Consider the following 19,223-nt stretch of genomic DNA (forward strand, 5'->3'; position numbering starts at 1 on the left):
TGAAAGAAGATTGGGTTTCTAGAGGTGAGCTTTGCCTTGACTGTCTCTCTCTTCACTAAGCCACTGGCTACGTGCCCGGCCCTGCAACACTCTGGAACTGATGAGCTGAAGTGAGCACTTTTAGAGCATCTCCACTTAGCACAAAGCCAAGGACAAAAGGTGTATGCATGCATGTGTCTATGTGAATATGTGTATTTTTACAGACTCTTGTGAGCGAGCGGACCACGAACATGGAAAATGTCCTTTTTAAGTAGGGTCAGGGATCACAAGCTGTAATGGTTCATCTTCTGCTGCGGGCATGTACAGTACTTTACATACAAAAGTGTGTGTCTGTGCCCTCATAATGGTTTCCGAATTCATCCTCGTGCTAAATGTGTTACTTTCCTCTCGAGATGCTCATGAGAATAAATGATGATTTATCTAGGTATGAAAAATAATTTAGGTCTGATTACTGTAATTAAAAGCTCTGACATCTGCACACAACAAGATCATTTGCCTCCATGAGGATGCATGACACCGTGACTTTGCTCCCTCGTCTGAGATGAAAGTGGACTGACAGTTCTGAAAATGGCCACAGGGTAGAAGCTGTCATCAAACATGAGGTGATGACACTTGCTGTTGTTGTTGGTGGTGTCGTAGCTGTTTGCGAACCTCAGATAGGTAGGCCTTCAGAGAGCCAAAACACAGTGTGAACATTTGCCATCAAGTCAGCATGAGGCTGCCACTTTATTCAACCTAAGGCTGCACAAAATGTGCTGTAGACTCAAAACAAACAGTGTGTTCAGCTGCTTTAAAAATGGCCTAATTTAATGGGCTAAGAGAAAGTTTCATAGCTACTGTGATTATTTGTTTTAGTGCTGTGATATAAAGGAGAACAGAAAACAAAGCAATAATTAATTTTCTTCATAAAATTTAATTATTGCTTGTTTTACTCGCTGTCATTGGAAACTCTTCCTCTTTTTAAGAGAGCCCTGCTTTATATACTTTAGTTGAAGAGTGAATGCAGCGCTAATGGTGTCTGACATTAAGCAATGAAAAATCTACTTTGGTATTTTTTCTATGCTGCATTTATTGAGGTGGGGGCTGCATACCTTTATACACAGATGCACAAGCCCTTGAGCCACCACAGTGACACATTTGCGTCTCTCCCTGCTGTCATTTTTCTCTTTACTTTAGGGAGGAGACTTGATGAGAGAAAAGCCACAGTGTGCTGGCAGCAAGACGTTATCTGTAAGAGGTTCCCCTGGGTTCTGAAGATTTGCCTGATTTGAAAGGGTTTAATGGAGTTGAACTAAGGGCAGTTTGCTGGCCAGCACACACGGCAGTGCATTTGAGAGGAGAAAGATTTATCCTGTCTATCCAAAAAAGGCTTTTTTTCAGCGGTAATTAAATCTTGTAAGACTGGTGAGAATGCAGGTTTTTTTTTGTGTGTGCACTAATATGAAAACACACAGTTCAGGGTTGAAGGGGTGTCAGGTGGGGTACACCTCATTGCCTGCCCATAGAAAACACAAATCATGCAAGCTAATATTCATTTCATTCAGTTCAGAATATCGAATACCATTTATTTTGTTGTTGTTGTGGAAGGAAACCCGGAGTACCTGCTAAAATAAGATGCAGGCACAGGAAGAACATGCAAACTGCACACAGTCTGCACAAAGATTTGAACCGAAGACCTCCCTGCTGTGAGATGACAGTTCTAGGACACCGTGCTGGCCTAAAAACGAAGTTTTCAATATATTTTAAATAAAGCAAGGTGGGTTCTACAACCCCAATTGTGAAAAAGTTGGGACATTTAGTAGAATGTAAATAAAAACAAATTGTGATGATTTACAAATCTCATAAACCCATATGTTTAAACTAAGAAATTGTATATTTATGGATGGGGAAAAACAATAAAGTTAATGTTGAATTTTATAATAGCATCACATCTAAGCAAACAAGGTAGAGGGCCATGTTTCCCCCTGTGAAGCATCCTCTTCTAAACATCTAGGAACTGAGGTGAGCAGCTGCTGGAGATTTGTTTTTGTTCCATTCTTGTCTGATGTAGTATAGATGTCCAACAATCCTGAATCTTTGACGGATTTGTTGCTGGATAGAAGCACATGTTCTAAAACCTTGGTGATGACACCGGCTGAGTGTCTAGATGGCGTTCACACACAAGCATGGTTTATTCTTTGCGTGCTAGAGCTTTAACAGCATTTCTGGATGGCGCTGTTGTTATAGACAGAGATTTGTGGAAGTGTTCCTGAGCCCATGCAGTGATGTCCAAACCAGAATCAGACCTGTTTTTAATGCAGCACTGCCCGAGGGCTCAGAGATCACGGGCATCCAATATTTGACTTTCAGCCTTGTCTTTTCAGCACAGAGATTTCTTCGGATTCTTGAAATCTTTTGATGTTATGAACTGTAGATATTCAGTCTTCCCAATTTTCTGATTAATATTATTCTGAAAATGTTTCACCTTTTTATTTACATTTTACACAGTGTCCCAGCTTCTTTGGCTGGGGGTTGTACATGGCGCATACATTTTACATATAGCCACAAAACCGGTGCTTTCTCATGAAGGTGTTTCCCAAAGCAGCCTTCAATCTGACCAAAATCCAACAAAACATAAATAAACTTGAGCAGAACCCCAAGCTCCTGTCAGTTTGTGGGCTGCATCTTTCCCTCTGGGATCGATGTGAGAAGCACCACAGTATCCCAGCTCTTAGCACCTCATGCTCCACTTTCGCTAAATTCCCACATTACCTTCTTTTTGTTGTTGTTCACACATGAACAGCCCGAGTGACAGTGACATTTATGGACTTTTTCAGATGGTAACCCTGTCTGTCCCCTTGGGGCTGTGTATTTTTTTAAGCCCCCCTCCTGCAGAGCTGGAAGTATCCAGCTGTGCTGCACTCCCTCTAAAGGCCTTAATATACTCACTGTCGATAAAGTCAGATTGACTGACCTGCAGGCCCACAGAATGATTTGCACAAACAAGTCTTTCCACAATGAGAGATTGCTTTAAGTTTAAAATTATAGGAAGCAGAAATCAACAGAGCAGCCTGACTAGAAAGATGTGTTTTTTCACTGTGTTGTATACAGCAGTTGAGTATTGTTAAATGTATTTATGATAGCTGGATTTTAATAGCTTTTCCTCCGGATGCATGAATGATTTCTCTTAAAAGTATACCAGTCATAAAGTGCTGCCCGCTTTAATACACTCATCCATTTGAAATCCATTTGAGCACTGGATTGACATGACCCGAAGTTGATCCCATCTACACTGCATTAACATTCACCAAGCAGGAAGAGAGGTGCTAATATTAAGTGGAAGAGATCTTGTGTGTTCCTCTCATTCTAATAAGTGTCAGTCAGGGTGACTCAGGCATTGCTGGCCTAATATTCTGAGGCAAGCAGCCTTCCCTCCTCTCCACCCCTCTGGCTCCTCCTCTGTATGCTGTCTTCCTGGCTTTAATCAGGTGGTCATTGTGTACGGATTTACTGCCCTCAGTCCCCCCAGGAGGGAGATTTTATTTTTTTCTGAACAGGCTAATCTTTCCCTCTCGCACTCCATTTTGCTTTTCTAATATTATCTCAGGTCGTTTTGCAATTTTGGAAATGTTTTTGCCATCCTGTTCCTGAAGATGATCACCCTTATTTTCTGGAAGCATGTTTTTACTCTGACTTTCCGCCATACTTCTCTCTTTTTCTCTCAATTGACACTTTGTTAAAACATTGCTCTGAATATAACCAAAATACTATATCTTAAGAACCTGTACAGTCGGGCACTTAATATGTATTTATTCTTGCCAAGCGCCTCCTGCTATACGGCAAAAAGGAAAGCTTTAACTGATGGATTTATTCACCGAAGTTGTCCTGACTCATTGTTTTCTGTTTTCCAGCCACTCTCACTCTCCTGGCTCCATGGCAGCAGCAGTGCGAGGCAGCGAGTGGTCATGTGGACGCTGCACCTTCTTAAACACAGGTGCGGCACCTCGCTGCTCCATCTGCGAGGCACCGCGCCAGAAACCCGATCTCAACCAGATCCTGCGGCTGAGCAGCACCGAGGAACATCGCTGGGCCTGTCCACGCTGTACGCTCAACAACCCCCAGGGATCTGGAGCCTGCTCTGTCTGTGGTTTTGGTTCATCCTCTGGCACCAACACTTCCCCGACCACCACCATAGCCGTGACTGTCAATGGCCTCCCACCTGCTGCGAACGAACCTCTAACACCTACCACTATCCCTACGGTTGTGCTTGAGCCCAACGGACAGCTTCCAGCTAAAGAGGAAGTGTTAAGACGATCTGAGAGCAATGGAGAGGTTGCTGGACCAGAGGGGCAGAACTCAGGTTGGGCTTGCTCACGGTGCACACTTCACAACACACCTGTAGCAATGTCATGCTCGGCCTGTGGTGGACCCAGAAAACTGTCTTTACCTAAAATCCCCCCAGAGGCACTCGTGGTGCCTGAGGTACGTACGCCTGTCCTGGGGTTTCCTGTTCCCACAGCTGGATCGGCACCACTACTCATCGATCTAACAGATGACTCGACCACAACCCCTCCATGTGATCCTCAAGAATCTCCCAATGTGTCTTCACAGGCCCTCTCTTCACCTTTTGCTTCTTTCCCTTCCCTCCAAAATAATCCTGTGCCCCGCAGTAGACGAGAGGTACCCCCTCCGGGGCGTCCTCAAAACCCTGGAACCAACACTCCCAGCCCCACCTCCCCATCAACAGCCATTGTGCCACCTCAGCCAGGCCCGCAGCGACCAGCCAAGCCTAAGCACGCACAACCCCAGGAACCTTTGTACCCCAGCAAGCGCCTCAGCATTTTAGAAGAAGAAGACACGCCGCACCACCCTGTGACTCCGCACCTTGCTTCCTCTGCTGTGCCCACCTGGAAGTGCCCAAGTTGCTCCTTGCCCAACCCTAACGGCTCATCGAAGTGTGAGGCCTGCAGATCATCACAGGCTGGTGCCGACCTCATTGACCTGGTAGGCTGTGAAACGGTACGATTTACTCCAGCCAGCCCCTCTAGTCCGGACTTCAGCACCTGGGCCTGCTCCAAGTGCACCCTGCGCAACCCTACAGGCGCACACAAGTGCTCAGCTTGTGGTTCTTCCAAACTGCACGGCTTTCAGGAGCAGCAGCCCCCATTGGCCCGCTGCTGCACACACTGTGGGCTCCCAACAGGGTCTAGCACTGCATCGTGCTCTTGCACACCTTCCTCCTCAGGTCACAAAACACGGAAACAGGCCCGGGGCTTTCCTCCTTCTTCGTCCGCTGTTGCGTCCTCCGTTTCCTCTTCATCCTCCGCCTCGCCTAGCTTTCAGGAGAAGGTAGGACAGTGGAGCTGCCCGGCATGTACGCTTCTCAACGACATCAAGGCCAAGAACTGTGCAGCATGCCACACACCCCAGCAGTACCTCACCCTTCGCAAGGTGGTTAAGCCCCTAAAAAGGAGGGAGAGCATGCACGTGGAGGCCCGGCGACGAAACGATGAGGGTGAAGCCAAGGAGCTCTGGGAGAACATTGTTAGCTTCTGCAGAGAGGTAAGAGAAACTTAAGTTCTAGCAGAGAACTTCTACAATGGCTTGGTCACTGGCTGTTTTAGGTGACTTTTTAAAGCCTTCAGGCTGTCTCAGGTGGAATCCTGCAGCACACCAAACTGAAATGGCTTTGGGGGGTTTTTAAGGAGCCCCAGGCCATAAGTCTATTGCATTTCCACCGAGGTCTAAGGTATACTCTAGACTCGACAAATTAAGTCTGTGAATTTGTGTCATGCCTCCTCAACACTGCTGGAGTGTTAGAGCTGCTGTGCTGGGTCAAACATCAGCTTAAGAGCAATAAAAGCAGAAAGTGCACTTCAGCTGCATTAACTGAAAATCTGTTAATGTTACACATTTCGACAAGAACTGGGGTGTTTGCGTCTGTGCCTTGGAACATTGCTGCATAACAACCATAAAATAATCAAAGATGAATGTGTTATTGGTCTAATTTCTCTCCGTTTTTTTTGCATCCGTTTGAAAGCTGCACTGGTGATTGAGTTGAAATGTTTACAAACAACAACTATTTCTTTGGTTCAACTTTTAATTAATAGATTTTATTAGCTGCGGCTGAAATTAAACCTAAGATGACTGGGATAGAAAAATGGAAATAAAATGCAATGAATACTTTAACCAATTAGAAATGTTTAACAGCTCTGGTTCTTGGGAAGGCTTTCTTAGAATAAATTAAGTGTGATGTGATGCATTACAAATGAAGCATATTAAAGGAGGCAAATGCAAAAACTTAACTAGCAAAGGGTTCATGCATACTACACATATAGTGATATACTTTGATATAATTATTGTCACACTGCCTTTTTGTGCACAATTTCCTTTCTCTAATTTTACTTTTTGTTTTATTTCAGAGAAATGTTAGGTTTTATTTCCTCTGTTTGCACTCCCTTCATTAGCTTCCTTTTTAAACTACCAGCAAGTGAAAACTAAACGAGCTGCACACCAATTCCCGAGTGTCTAATTTTTTTACATTCAGAGATGCTCTCAGTCCAAATTAATTTGCTTCCAATATTTCTTAAATATTTGGGGTTTTTTTAAGATTGTACCTCTTGTATGATCCCTTTTGATTCTTGTTGCAGCACAAAGCAGGCCTGCTGTTCAGAGATAAAAGCTTTTTCATTTGAATGTAATTTCCCTTTAAAGGGAATTGCATTGCTTTAGTTGCCTGTTTTAATAAAAACGCTCAGATCATTTTAGTATACGTGCCGAAATAACACATTTGAATGAGATGTATACATGTCAAAGAATTAACCATAAAGGTTTTTCAGTGAAGGTAAAATCCTGTTGATTGTAATTTGTTGCCATTGAATGTTTTCTGCCTGTTTTCTGCATCTGCTTTTAGTGATCAGAGATCAAAACCATTTTGAGGTCTTTTGTTTCGCTTGTGGCATCTGATTGGTGTGATTCAGAGTCCCAGCTGTTCAGAAACATAGAGGCGTCCTCCCTAGCAACTATAGTTAAGATGTGACAGCCTTTATGGTGCTTCTTTGTATCAAACTGCTTCAAGCTTAAGTCATCTCTGCAGAGCTGAACCTTTGATAAGCCTTTATTATGTTGTCATGGATATGTACTCCGAACTGTCAGTAGGCTTCGTTTTAAACCCATTTGTTAAGACCGCTTTACACTGAGACTAATAAGACAAATCTGACTCAACCTGCCGAGTGCAGAGCAGTTTTAGATTGATGTAGCAGCCCGATATTTGCTGAATTTATTTGAGTGTCTGAGCGGGTGCCCCCCCCCCCCCTTTTTTTTTTTTTTTTACTACACCGGCATTGCACCAATCATCTCATGTTTACAATAGCGTGAAGTGAGCTTTAGAATGCATTATTAATGCCTTCTTTGAAAGTCACGGGGCACATTTCTGCAAGCGTGGGAGGGAAGTTGACTCAGTAGGGAGGAAGGATATCTGAGATCCCTCATTCCCACTCTTACCCCTCTCTTCCTAATTTAAGATTGTTATTAAAATGACACTTTTTCTCTCTCATCTTTCCCATTTCCTTCTAGTCCTATCTCTATGTGGCTCTGCTCCTCTGTGCTCTTCTTTTTCCTCTCCTTCTTTCATCACATCTGTCTGTGCTTACTCTTATATTTTTTTCCCCTCCTTTCTGCTAATGCTTTTAAATATATTATCCTCTTGCCACCTCCCACCCCTATTATACCCTGTCCACACAACTGCAGTCAATTCTGCTGTGTGTGTCTTTGCTTGCCGTGTATGTATAAAGGTGAAGACAGGGCAAGCTTATTTTTAGCAGCAGAGCAAGAGAGGAGGAGAGGAAGTGATCCGCTCCCCTCCTGTAGTGAATTTAATCACTAAAAACATCAACTGGTGCGTCTCTGTTTTAGGAATCAAACCAATAAAGGGGGGCAAATTGGTAAGCGAGAGGTGTTTGTCTTTCTAAACCTTCTGCGTGAGGGGGGGCCGACACTAAACAAGCACCACAACATCAGTGGAGGAAATTTAATACAGATAAGAGCTTTTTGTTTGCCCTTTTTTATTCAAGACATGTGGGGTGGGCCAACAGGTATACAGCGGTTGTTTCGCACCAGATGATTGTCTTTTGTTCGACTTATTGGATTAAGCAGATTGTAGTGGTGTTGATTCTGAAATACAAGTATCGGCTCATGTAATGGTTTGTCCACATAGCATTAAACAATAAAGCCCAGCAGTGGAGCTGGTGTTATGTTGTAAGGGGTAATGTGTTTTAGCCTGAAAGCCATATGTCTCTCTTGTTTTTGTTTCCTTCTAAGTGTTCTTGATTGTTGTTGTTGTTTGTGTTTGTGTTTTTTTAGATTGGAAGGTGCATTCTCGACGGTGGCCCTTTTAAAGTTCCTGCTCATTTGCTGTGAAACATTCAAACTGCTAACAGCTTTGGGCTTCAGGTGCACTCTTTCCATGTTTTATTCTTAGAGGGCAACGGAAAAAATGTTAGTTTTTTTTTTTTTTTTTTTCCAGTTTCCTTCATGCTGCGCGTTTCTTTGATTTGAGATTTTGGTTTGCGTTTCGGATCGGAAGTTCTGACTGCCTGCAGTGACAGCTTTTCCGCTGTCTGTGATGGCTCTGTGCGCGCCGGGCTGTTCTTGAATGGTTTTGTTTCGCGTGCGTCTGTGAAATCCGGCGCTGTAGCTCCTCGTTGCCGCATTTTAAGAGATCATGTAGACCATGTAGCTATCCTGCTACACGTTCACTGTCTTTGTAAAATAAAAAAAACTTGTCTGGTTGCCAGCTCGGTGTAGTCTGGGAGATAAAAGGAAAGCAGCAGGTTCCCCTAACTCAGCAATGAATTGGCTGATTGCAGTCATGAATTTACATGCTGGCATGTACCCAGAGTTTGAATCAGAGGCAGCCCGGCTGGGTTTACCCACTGAGGACAGCCAGTTCATGCTGATGCAACTCAGATTGTCACAACTTAGCATTAACAGGGAAACATAATTAAAGTTTTATCCAATTGTACGAGGTAAAGCTTTTATTTCTCCTCCACGTTTGACATATCATGTTTCCCATTCCTTTGCTCTCCTAATCATTTCTAGAGTATATAATTTTTGTTTCTTTAATTTTAATTTCAATCTTTGCATTTGCTTTCCACTTGTGTCCTCGAAATCGAAGCCTGTGCACGAGCCTCATCAGAATCCAATGAGCTCCAGGTTCTGTAAGCCATGTGGAGACGCCGGGATGGTTTGGGCGGAAAGGAAGCATTGAAGTGATTCTGTCAGGGAGCTGATGCTGCATCGAAGCTGCAGAATGGAATTGTGGGGGAGGGTTACCAATCAATTCGCTTCACTCTGAGCCACCAGTCGTGCCTCGCAACACAACTGGCCAAGCTCACTCCCTACACTGTATATAGGAAATATAATATGGTTCGGTGTGCCTCCCAGGTCTGCTCATGAGTGTTTCAGATGGGCAGATAGGGTTTCAGGTTGGATGTCTCTATATGTTAATGCATCTATGTAATTTAGCTCCTTTGTACAGGGCAGACACATTTCACCGTTTCAGGATATGTAATTCAAAATGCTCCGTGTTCTTTGGGAAATGTAAAACGTTGAGGCACTTCAAGTGGTTTGGACATTTGCTATGTTTTCTGTCTTGTTGAGAAAATGATTACATTTGTATTGTTGTTGTGTTCATGCAGGACGCCGCACTAACAACGAATATGATTCCTCCTCCACATGAGGAGCATAGTTCTGATGAAGTGGGGTTCTGTGGAATGGTTATGAGCAATTAACATTGTTAATTGTTACTTGTTGTGGATTGCTCCTTGAAGAACTTCACTTTGGGAAAAATTGAGTTTAATTTGGACCAAACTAAAGATCTGAATGGGTTGGAAGAACAAGGTGGATTATTGATGTCCGAAAACATCTCCAGCCTCAAAACTTTCATAGTACTTCATGAGAACACTGTTTTATAGACCTTTATTTAGCCATCAACTTCACATTACACTGTAATTCTGTTAGAAACATTATGATATTCTTGCTGGAAGTGCCCCAAGCTGAAAAAGTGCTGCCAGTTTTTGCACTTGTAAATAACCATAGAATTTTATCTAAATAACTAATGCAAAATTGATGGCAATGTAAAGGTTTATCAACTACTAATTGCATGAGCCGCTGTGAATTTTTAATTTTTTTTAACTGTTTTTAGGACAGCAGCAATTTACTTTTGGTCTTCTTGGCCCCTCTCGGACTAGCCATTAGCTGGTCAATCAGATCTGATTTAGCTCCAAACTGAGGTTGTTCAAAGAGCTGTCTAAAGGTGGGAATCATTAGGCACCTCACAACTTGACTTGATTTCAAATCAGAGGCTTGCGACATGTTCATAAAACAATCAATGCAGCTATAATCAACTTTCAAACAAAATCCTGACCATACAATCTCTCAGACCTAAAAGAAACAAAAATAATTTGCACTACACTGCAGTATAAAATGGTTGTCATTCAAACAAGGAACGTTTTGGGAACTAAATGAACAAAAAAGGAGTCAAAGTGCCGAGTACAGTGACATAAGATTATGTGTCGATGGATGCCCATGCATCACGTTTGAGCCATCTTCCCTGCTTTCTTCAGAGTTACCACCACTGTGATCCCTGTGCAGAGTGTGGAAATAGCTGTTACCATCTTCAACACAGGATGATCATGTTTTGTCTTGGCTCCGAAGGGTGCATCGAAAGGTAGTATCTCACTGGGTTGAGTCTGTTGGAGAGCAGTCGACGGCTCAAAATTGCGAGAAAACGGGCAAAACCTTCGTGCAGTCTCACTGAATTCTGATTGTTTTCAACTAAGTTACCTGTGAGCCACGTGGCTGCTTTTCGCACGGCCAGTTTTAGAAAAATAACGCTGTTTTTATGTAATCTAAGCCGTTATTTTGTTGCTCACCTCTGCCCACATCGTCCCATGCTGCAAACATTTTGATACACTCTGGAGACTTCCTCGCAAATCACTACAGTTAGAAATGGCGTCGAAAACCGGTAGATTTTCCTCTACCTTCGGGTAAAAACATGTACACAACTTGCATATAATGCCGCTCTTGTGAATATAATTTGTACTTTTCTTTTTTCATAGCACGTCCAAACGCTGGCTTTTAACCTCCTGAGACCCTGCGTCCTCCTACGAGGACACTGCATTAACAAAAATGCACACCAAACAAAAGCTTGGGTCTCAGGAGTTAATGCAGAAGCTGCTGCTTGTATGTCGTGTTTCAGTTGTGTGCACGCCGTCAACAGTCTGATTTCTGCACACAACGCATTTCAGATTTCCTCCTTTTGCAGGATATCATTACCATTAAATATTAATAAATTTCTGACATTTTTAAATGGATTTAGAATCATTTATGTCTGCATCACCATGCATCAAAATATATATATATACACCCCTATTATTGACAACAGGTAAAAACATAATTGTTTATAACCTTTTCATGGAACCAAGCTTCAAAAGACCTACATTATTACTTTAATGGCAATTATTCATGGCTCATGCAGTGAATTGAAGGGGCTTTTAATTATAAGAGCTAACATGGAAACAATAAAATAAGCTTTAAGCTCAGTCTTTTCCACGCTTGCAGTAGCTGTTTGCAACACTTAGATTTTAATCTTCTGACTCTTCTGAGAACTGAACAGGTCTGCTTGTGTCTCACCATTCCTCTCTAACCTCAGCCGTCTCTGTCTCGCCCCTTTTGTTTAGAACTCTGTGAACTTTGTGGATGACAGTTTCCCCCCGGGACCTCGTTCCGTGGGCTTCCCCGAGGGCGACAGCGTCCAGCAGCGGATCAAAAAGTGGCTGCGCCCCCACGAGATCAACTGCAGCAACTTCAAAGACCGAGGTGTCAAATGGTCCGTCTTCCGCACGCCGAGGCCCTCCGACATCCTCCAAGGGCTTCTTGGGAACTGCTGGTGAGCTGCTGGAACCAAACACAGAGCATTCATCATTGTCATTTTCTTTGAACAGTTCAGAGACAAACCACCAACAGTAGCATCGCTAAAGTAAAAAAAGAATGTTTCTTCTCAGTCTAAGGCTGGAGGAATGAAAAGTGACGGCATTTAACACCTCTCACCCTGTGGTTTTTCACTAAGTCTGCTTGAAGTGAATGTTGTTCCCTGAAGTTACAGAGATGAGGACAGTGACAGAGGGTCAGTGAAACGATACGTGAAGGGAATAAAAGCACAAAACTGAAAAATTGTTTTGGTGAAAAAGAAGTAGTTGGACAGATGTACAGATACACCTGACAGGAAAATTATTCACAGCAGTGTGGGTCTGGACACACACTCTATCTCCATGTCCTTGTTCTGTTTGTCCTTCGATGCGTGCTGCCATTTTCCATCTTCCTACACACACACAACAAAGAGCAGTTCCTCACAAAGTTATCCAAATACAACTTTCCACATCATCACCAGCACACAGCTTATCAAAAATAACCCTCCCCAGAGGCAAATCTTCTCTCTCGCAACAGGATGTAACCCAAATTCTTCCTCATTCGCTTCATTTCTCACTCATTTTACACACACACACACACACACCCCTGACAGCGGAGGAAACCCACAAGTCCCATTCACCTTTGTCCTTGAGTACGGTTGCAACAAAGGCTGACATTAGTCGTAATCTGATGCAGCTAATTGAATTTTTATTGGATTCTTTTGACCAGTTTTATTGCCATCCAAATGCCTCTCTAAGAAGAGGCTTAAACAGATGCAATTAAACTAAATGCTGGTGTGCAAAATCAGCGCTAAATCTACGGCATGCAAGACAAATATTATAGTTTGGCTTTTTTGTCTAACAAAATTTGACATTTTGTTACCGTTTCATGAATACTGAGTGGCGTTTCAGTCTGCGGTAATGTCCACTTTGAAATCCATTCCTTGTAAGTAGGATCTTTGTGTCCCCGGTTGTATCTCCCTTGTGTAGAAGAATTAGCATTTTTCAGATGTATCTGGACTTTTTAATAACTAATTTCTCTTGCAAGCTAATTAGGAGTTCAGCCCTTGCTGGGGGGTGAATTAACAGTAATGGGGAGGTAACCAGGAGGCATAGAGGCTTGACTCATCAAATGTGATTGATTTTAAATGAGGGCAAATTATGCAAAAAGCTTCAGAACTGCTCAAGGTAGAGCTGTGGAACGGAATATTTTAATGCCACACTTACAGCTTAATGGCAGCTCGTCAGTCTTTCTTTTCCCCCTTTTTTGTTCTTTTCATAATGCTTTTGTACGTCCCCCACTCCCTCAGCGTACCTGTCTTTCTTGACCAATCACTACAATCAGCGTCAATTTTTGCGTCACCAATTGTTCATCAAGCTGAATGCGTTCGTAGGTTCCTGAGTGCGCTGGCGGTGCTAGCCGAGCGGCCCGAGCTGGTGGAGAGAGTGATGATCACCAGGACCATCTGCCCGGAGGGGGCCTACCAGGTTCGGCTGTGTAAAGACGGAACGTGGACGACGGTGCTGGTGGACGACATGTTGCCCTGCGACGACTACGGCTACCTCCTCTTTTCCCAGGTCAGGAGAATGTGGGGAACCCTTGAGAAAGAGACACTTACAGGGGAAAAAAATTGAATTTATGTTTAAAAGTCATCTTTCCCTAAACATAGAGACCACACGATTTATTGTTTTTCATTGATCTCTTTTAATGCTTTGGCCAATATGACCTTGAAAGTGTGTTTCTGCGTGTGATTCAGCCTCTTTTAAAAGCCTTTAATTCAACCGAGTGAACCTCGCTCAAACCCCGAATAATTATCTGCTATAATAATGAGATCAAGTTGGCTCATTGTGTCACTTTTTATCTCAAAGGACCCCACAGTGTATCTAATTAATCAAACATACTGCGCAAATGAAGAGTTTAATTACACAACAAATAAAGCACAATGAAGTTCAAGCAGCACACCTACCTGCTGGAGAGGAGCGCTGGCCTCTCGAGCAGGTAAACATCTTCCCTGTCGAGACTGGAGTTCAAAATCAAAGAAAACATGGGGAGGGGGGGGAGGGTTAGTCACAGCTAACAGGTTGACTGGAGACAGGCTCAACATTAACGATAACTTCCTCTCCCAGTGAGTCATCTTCGCTCAGACTCTTTGTGCTCGTGTCACTCCAGGCTCAGAGGAAGCAGCTGTGGGTGGCTCTGATCGAGAAGGCCCTGGCCAAGCTCCACGGCTCCTACTTTGCCCTGCAGGCGGGGCGCGCCATCGAGGGCCTCGCCACGCTCACCGGGGCTCCCTGTGACTCCCTCATGCTGCAGGTCAGCTCCACCAACCCCCGAGAGGAGCCCATCGACACAGACCTCATCTGGGCCAAGATGCTCAGCTCCAAGGAGGCCGGGTAAGAGTTCGCTGTCGCACAGGAAAGAGATACGAACAATCCCAGAGAAATTTCTCAGAGAGGGGGGCCGGCGATTTGTTCCATGGGGTAAATTAATTGAATATTTGATTTGGAAGCCACTATAAATGTCTCATTATGTTTTTAATTTGGTCAGTTGACAAGGATTTACTCTTTAGTGACTAAACCACGTGCCACACTTTACAGGCAACATAAAAATCGACACAAATAAATTCACAACGTTTCAAAAAGCAAACCACGGAAGCAACTAAAAGTCAGCTTTTAGAGCCAGTGGAGTGATTTTAAGAGGAACAGAAGAGTCTGAGCATCAGGGTGGACAGAAGCATCGCAGATGGAGACTAGACTGCGGTAAAAACATCTTTTCTATAAAACCTAAGTTATTTCCACTTATTTCCCCCCATTTTCCCGTCACAGACTTCAAGTTAATAACCGTGGTTGGAATGGTAATGATCACCCTTTGGTAAAACAGTTACAGGTTAATAACGTGTATATAACCGTAACAATTGGTGAGGAAAAACACTGAAGTTAAAGAGTTTCTTTTTTCAGTGACTGTTAAACTGATGAGTTCATGAAATAAATGCAATATTACCGAGGGATTTTAACGTTGTCTTTGTATATGTTTGTTCAGATAAGAAGTCACAGATGAATCTACCTGAGCCTGTGTCTGAGAAGTGATAAACGAGGAGGTGTGTGTGTGTGTGTGTGTGTGTGTGTGTTATCGTGCAGCCTGACAGACTTGTATAGCTGCGGTGGTATTTGATTTGGTGAATGGTCAGAAGTTACATCATTCCTGTGGGACAGTTTGAATCTCACCCTGTCTGTCATCTTTTTGTTCCATTGTGTTCGTTTTCTCTTTGACAAGTCGTCAAAAAGAAAGAACAAACACGCCGCCCCCCTCCTTCTCGTGACAATTAACTCCTGCCACATGTACAGTAGCATTTCAATCCAACATGCATTTATGGACATTTTATGGCTCCGTAAACAACACAGCACAGATGTTTTGTGTACCATAATGTGCCGTAGCTAAGCAACCACCTAGTCTACCAGATGAAGGTCTCCTGTTAACACAAGCACACATTAAACTGTAACGCCGGCTTTCGCTCACCTCATTGTTGTGACAACGAACTCCCAGCCTGTAGCTTTGATCTAATAATTTCACCAAACCGAACGTTGCTGACACGCATCTCGGACAACTTCTGTTCCTTTTCCTGCTCCTCCTTTTCTGACTCATGCTGGCGATCTCTGTCCTGCAACACAACTACGTCAGCAAGATGATTTCTGCTCGTACGATCTCAGCAAGAATCCTCTCTTATATAATTTCCCTCCTTTGACAGATGCTTGCTCCGATTTGGTCGTGGCGGTCCTAATTGTTTTGTTCCCATTTTTCTTCGTTACAACAACAAAAGAGGAAATTTCTCTTGTCAAGCTTTAGCCGTGCTGATTTTGAGCATAAATAAAGCTTCACAGAGCTGTGGAAGTTGAGGTAAAGTGTGTGTCATGTATGTCGAAGTCACGCCGGTGTGGCTCGCCCTCCTGGAACCCATAGAAAATGCAACTTGGGGAGAAAAACGTGTTTTACCGACTTCACGGAGCAAAGCCGTGAAGGAGAGCCTCACACTGATTGGACGATAATGAGGCAGGAAAAGCTCAGATAGATTACGGCTTCGTTTGAAACTTTTATTTCCTGTTGGTGCGGTGCCCACGCAATCACAAACACACACATAACATACACAAACCTCAAGAATTTCTTCTCTGGAATTCTGTGTGATTGAATCGGTTTTTGGACGTTACTGTTTGTGTTACAGGTTTCTGATGGGGGCTTCGTGTGGAGGAGGCAACATGAAGGTAGACGATGCCATTTACGAGTCCTTGGGTCTGAGGCCTCGACATGCTTATTCCATCTTGGATGTTCGAGACGTCCAGGGTTACAGGTACGGACAAACTTGCGGGGCCGTCTTTGTGCTCGCAGGGTTGCACGAAAAACGAAAACATCCTGAACAAGAGCGACTGTTGCCTCCGTGTTTCATAATACAGTTAGTGATAAAAATGTCTCCTGGGTTCAACTTTCATAGAATAAATTAAATCTTTTGTGAATGGACCCGAGGCTCCACGCACACATTCAGTTTAATCGCTCTGATCGAGGACGCATTGTAAGTCCGCACAAAGGAGGCTTCTTCAGTTTTACCCACAAAAAGAAGCTGAAAGTAGCCAAAAGCCTGAGATGTAATCTACCCGAGAGTCACGCATGGCCACTTTAATTTACTGCCACAAAGAGTCAGATTGGGAGGCTGGATGACACATTGTCTCCCTTCAAAGATCTTGAGGAATGAAAAGCAGTTTGGCAAAAGTGATCCACTTGCTCTCTCTCTCTTTTTTCTTTTTTCATCTTAAACACTTCTTCTTGTATTCTCCTTTTTTCAGACAACAGTCACCATTTTGCCTGGCTCCAGTCTGTAGTTATTCATCCCTTTTTTGTCATCTCGCCTTCTTGTCCCTCTGCTGCAGGTTGCTGCGGCTGCGTAACCCGTGGGGCCGCTTTTCCTGGAACGGCAACTGGTCCGACGAGTGGACAGACTGGCCGCAGCACCTCCGCCGTGAGCTGATGGCCCACGGCAGCAGCGAAGGAGTCTTCTGGATGGAGTACACAGACTTCATAAAGTAATACCTTTCTCTGTGTAAAATGTAAAAAAAAAATTTCTTGCTTTTCATAAAAGATGCCCAGCTCGTCCTTAACTAATAATTCATAACAGCACATTTATTTGCCTCAGATTCAGTAAAAATGGTAACTATTTTTAGGTTCAAGTAGAATCTTGCCTTGCATTTCAAATTTCTCATATTTACAGTAATTTACAGGCTAATTTTAATTAAGCAGATGCAATAAAAAGAGCACTGGAATATGTATCCATGCAACCCTGTTTATAAATAATGTTAACCACATACAATAACTCCTGCTTTGCTCATTCTCAGTTAAACCTTCTGCCCTCTACTGGCCATTAATAGTCATAACACCTCCTTCAGTCGATACTGATTTTAAGATTTTTAAGCTGTCATAGCACTGATGTTCTTACAGACAGAATCTGTGGCTGATTAGGATCTTTTTTTTTTTTTTTTGAAATTTTCTTTTATTTCTCCTCATGAAATTTGAGCCGGGGTGCCTGTGACTGCTAATGCTGCACTCACCCACTTCTGGTGTTTATGCCAAACAAGCTGCTGTCACAAATGCATTAAATCCTGTGACGACTCCCATAAAAGATTTACTCACCACCAGCTGGTTTAAACAGTCGCTGTCAAACCTTTTGTTATCAGCGAGTGCCAGTGAAGTAACTCGGCGTGTTCTTTTATTGTTACATTATCCTAAATACGATGAAGGATTTAATGATCACTTGTCTCTGTAGTTGAAATAGTTCATGTGGTGTTTACAGGCAGTGACTGTGGTTTTGGTTTTGTTTTTTGACACTTGCCATGTTTACTTGGGATTTGCCAGGAAAATGGTTTCATTTATTTTTTCATAATTGATTTATTCATCCTGTCTTTTTTTTTTTTTTTTTTATAAAAATTGTTCCTTTTTCTGCTATTACAATAGAAATAGGTGAGCCCCGAAACATTTAGGTATTTAATCAAGACTAGAAGTACAGGAACTCCTGTACTTACAGAGTTGTCACACGTCCCTAAAGGTGAGACAATCGTGTCATAGCAGTAATGTTGCTAATGGCAGCAAGAATATTGAGCTGTATTACAATCTGAAATAGAAAGCAGAGAAAAAGATCTAAAAGTAACCTTGACTGCAAACTGTGACTTATAGCAAAAGTCAAATTTGATCTCAAGCATTATAAAATCATTCTCTCATCACAAAGACTGAATTTAACATAAATTCAAGCACGCAGGAAATTTGTTTGTCTCTTGAAGTCAAAACTTGTCAGGTTACAGATATGTACGGTCCTTTCTCTGTTCTTCCCATAAAGACTGCTCCTGTTTCCTCCCCCACAGGTACTTTGACTCAGTGGACATCTGTAAGATCCACTCGGATTGGCAGGAGGTGAGGCTACAAGGCTGCTTCCCCAGCAAAGCCAGCGGCCCGATCACGGTCACCGCTCTCACGGTGCTGGAGAGGACAGCTCTGGAGTTCGCCCTCTTCCAGGAGGGAAGCAGGTAGCCTGCCCGCCGCGTGTCCCCTCCTCCTTTTCCGCGCTCGCTGTTTTTCCCTCTTATTCTAACACTCCTAACACCTCCCCAGGCGCTCCGACACAGCCGACAGCCACCTGCTGGACCTGTGCATCATGGTGTTCCGCGCCTCCTTCGGCAGCGGCAACAAGCTGACGCTGGGACGCCTGCTGGCGCACAGCAAGCGGGCGGTGAAGAAGTTTGTCGGCTGCGATGTCATGCTGGAGCCGGGGGAGTACGCTGTAGTCTGCTGCGCCTTCAATCACTGGCAGATGAATGTCAGCATGGCGGGAGGTCCGCCCACGCCCAGTAGGTTCTCGGTCACAGCAACATGTAACACCTCCGTGTTTCCAGCCACAACACCCATAGAAACACTTGTTTTGTCTTCGTCCCAGTCTCGAGCCCCACCAGTGGAACGGGACGGCGGCCCAGCCAGGACTTCCCCGGTTACATACTGGCCATCTACAGCTCCCGACAGGTGATGGTGGAGCAGGTGGAGGCCACCTCCACCACGCTGGCTGACGCCATCATCCTTCTCACTGAAAACAAAGGAGAAAGACACGAGGTGAGACATTCTCTGTCTCTCATCCGACACACAGTTTCATCATCCTTGAACATAATTTTACAGTTCAGTTCCTCAGGATCTTTGTTTCAGACAATTCTATTAAACGTAGGAAAATAGGTGTGAAAAAAGTGTCAAGT

The 19,223-nt window shown here is 43.7% G+C and overlaps 1 protein-coding gene across 3 annotated transcripts in view; it reads left to right on the forward strand.

Moving 5' to 3' along the window:
* The window catches only part of capn15 (calpain 15), a 38,697-nt gene that overhangs the window by 14,277 nt on the left and 5,197 nt on the right, over window positions 1–19,223 (forward strand). For all 3 annotated transcript variants that reach the window (XM_037980648.1, XM_017418326.3, XM_017418325.3), the window contains exons 2-10: window positions 3,891–5,541; window positions 11,721–11,929; window positions 13,343–13,526; window positions 14,119–14,342; window positions 16,166–16,291; window positions 16,866–17,018; window positions 18,348–18,509; window positions 18,595–18,830; window positions 18,917–19,086. In XM_037980648.1, the coding sequence (XP_037836576.1) occupies window positions 3,913–5,541; window positions 11,721–11,929; window positions 13,343–13,526; window positions 14,119–14,342; window positions 16,166–16,291; window positions 16,866–17,018; window positions 18,348–18,509; window positions 18,595–18,830; window positions 18,917–19,086 (3,093 nt within the window). In that variant the 5' untranslated portion in view covers window positions 3,891–3,912. The remainder of the gene's footprint in view (window positions 1–3,890; window positions 5,542–11,720; window positions 11,930–13,342; window positions 13,527–14,118; window positions 14,343–16,165; window positions 16,292–16,865; window positions 17,019–18,347; window positions 18,510–18,594; window positions 18,831–18,916; window positions 19,087–19,223) is intronic.

This window comes from Kryptolebias marmoratus, linkage group LG17 (genome assembly GCF_001649575.2).
Source record: "Kryptolebias marmoratus isolate JLee-2015 linkage group LG17, ASM164957v2, whole genome shotgun sequence".
Taxonomy (NCBI): Eukaryota; Metazoa; Chordata; class Actinopteri; order Cyprinodontiformes; family Rivulidae; genus Kryptolebias; species Kryptolebias marmoratus.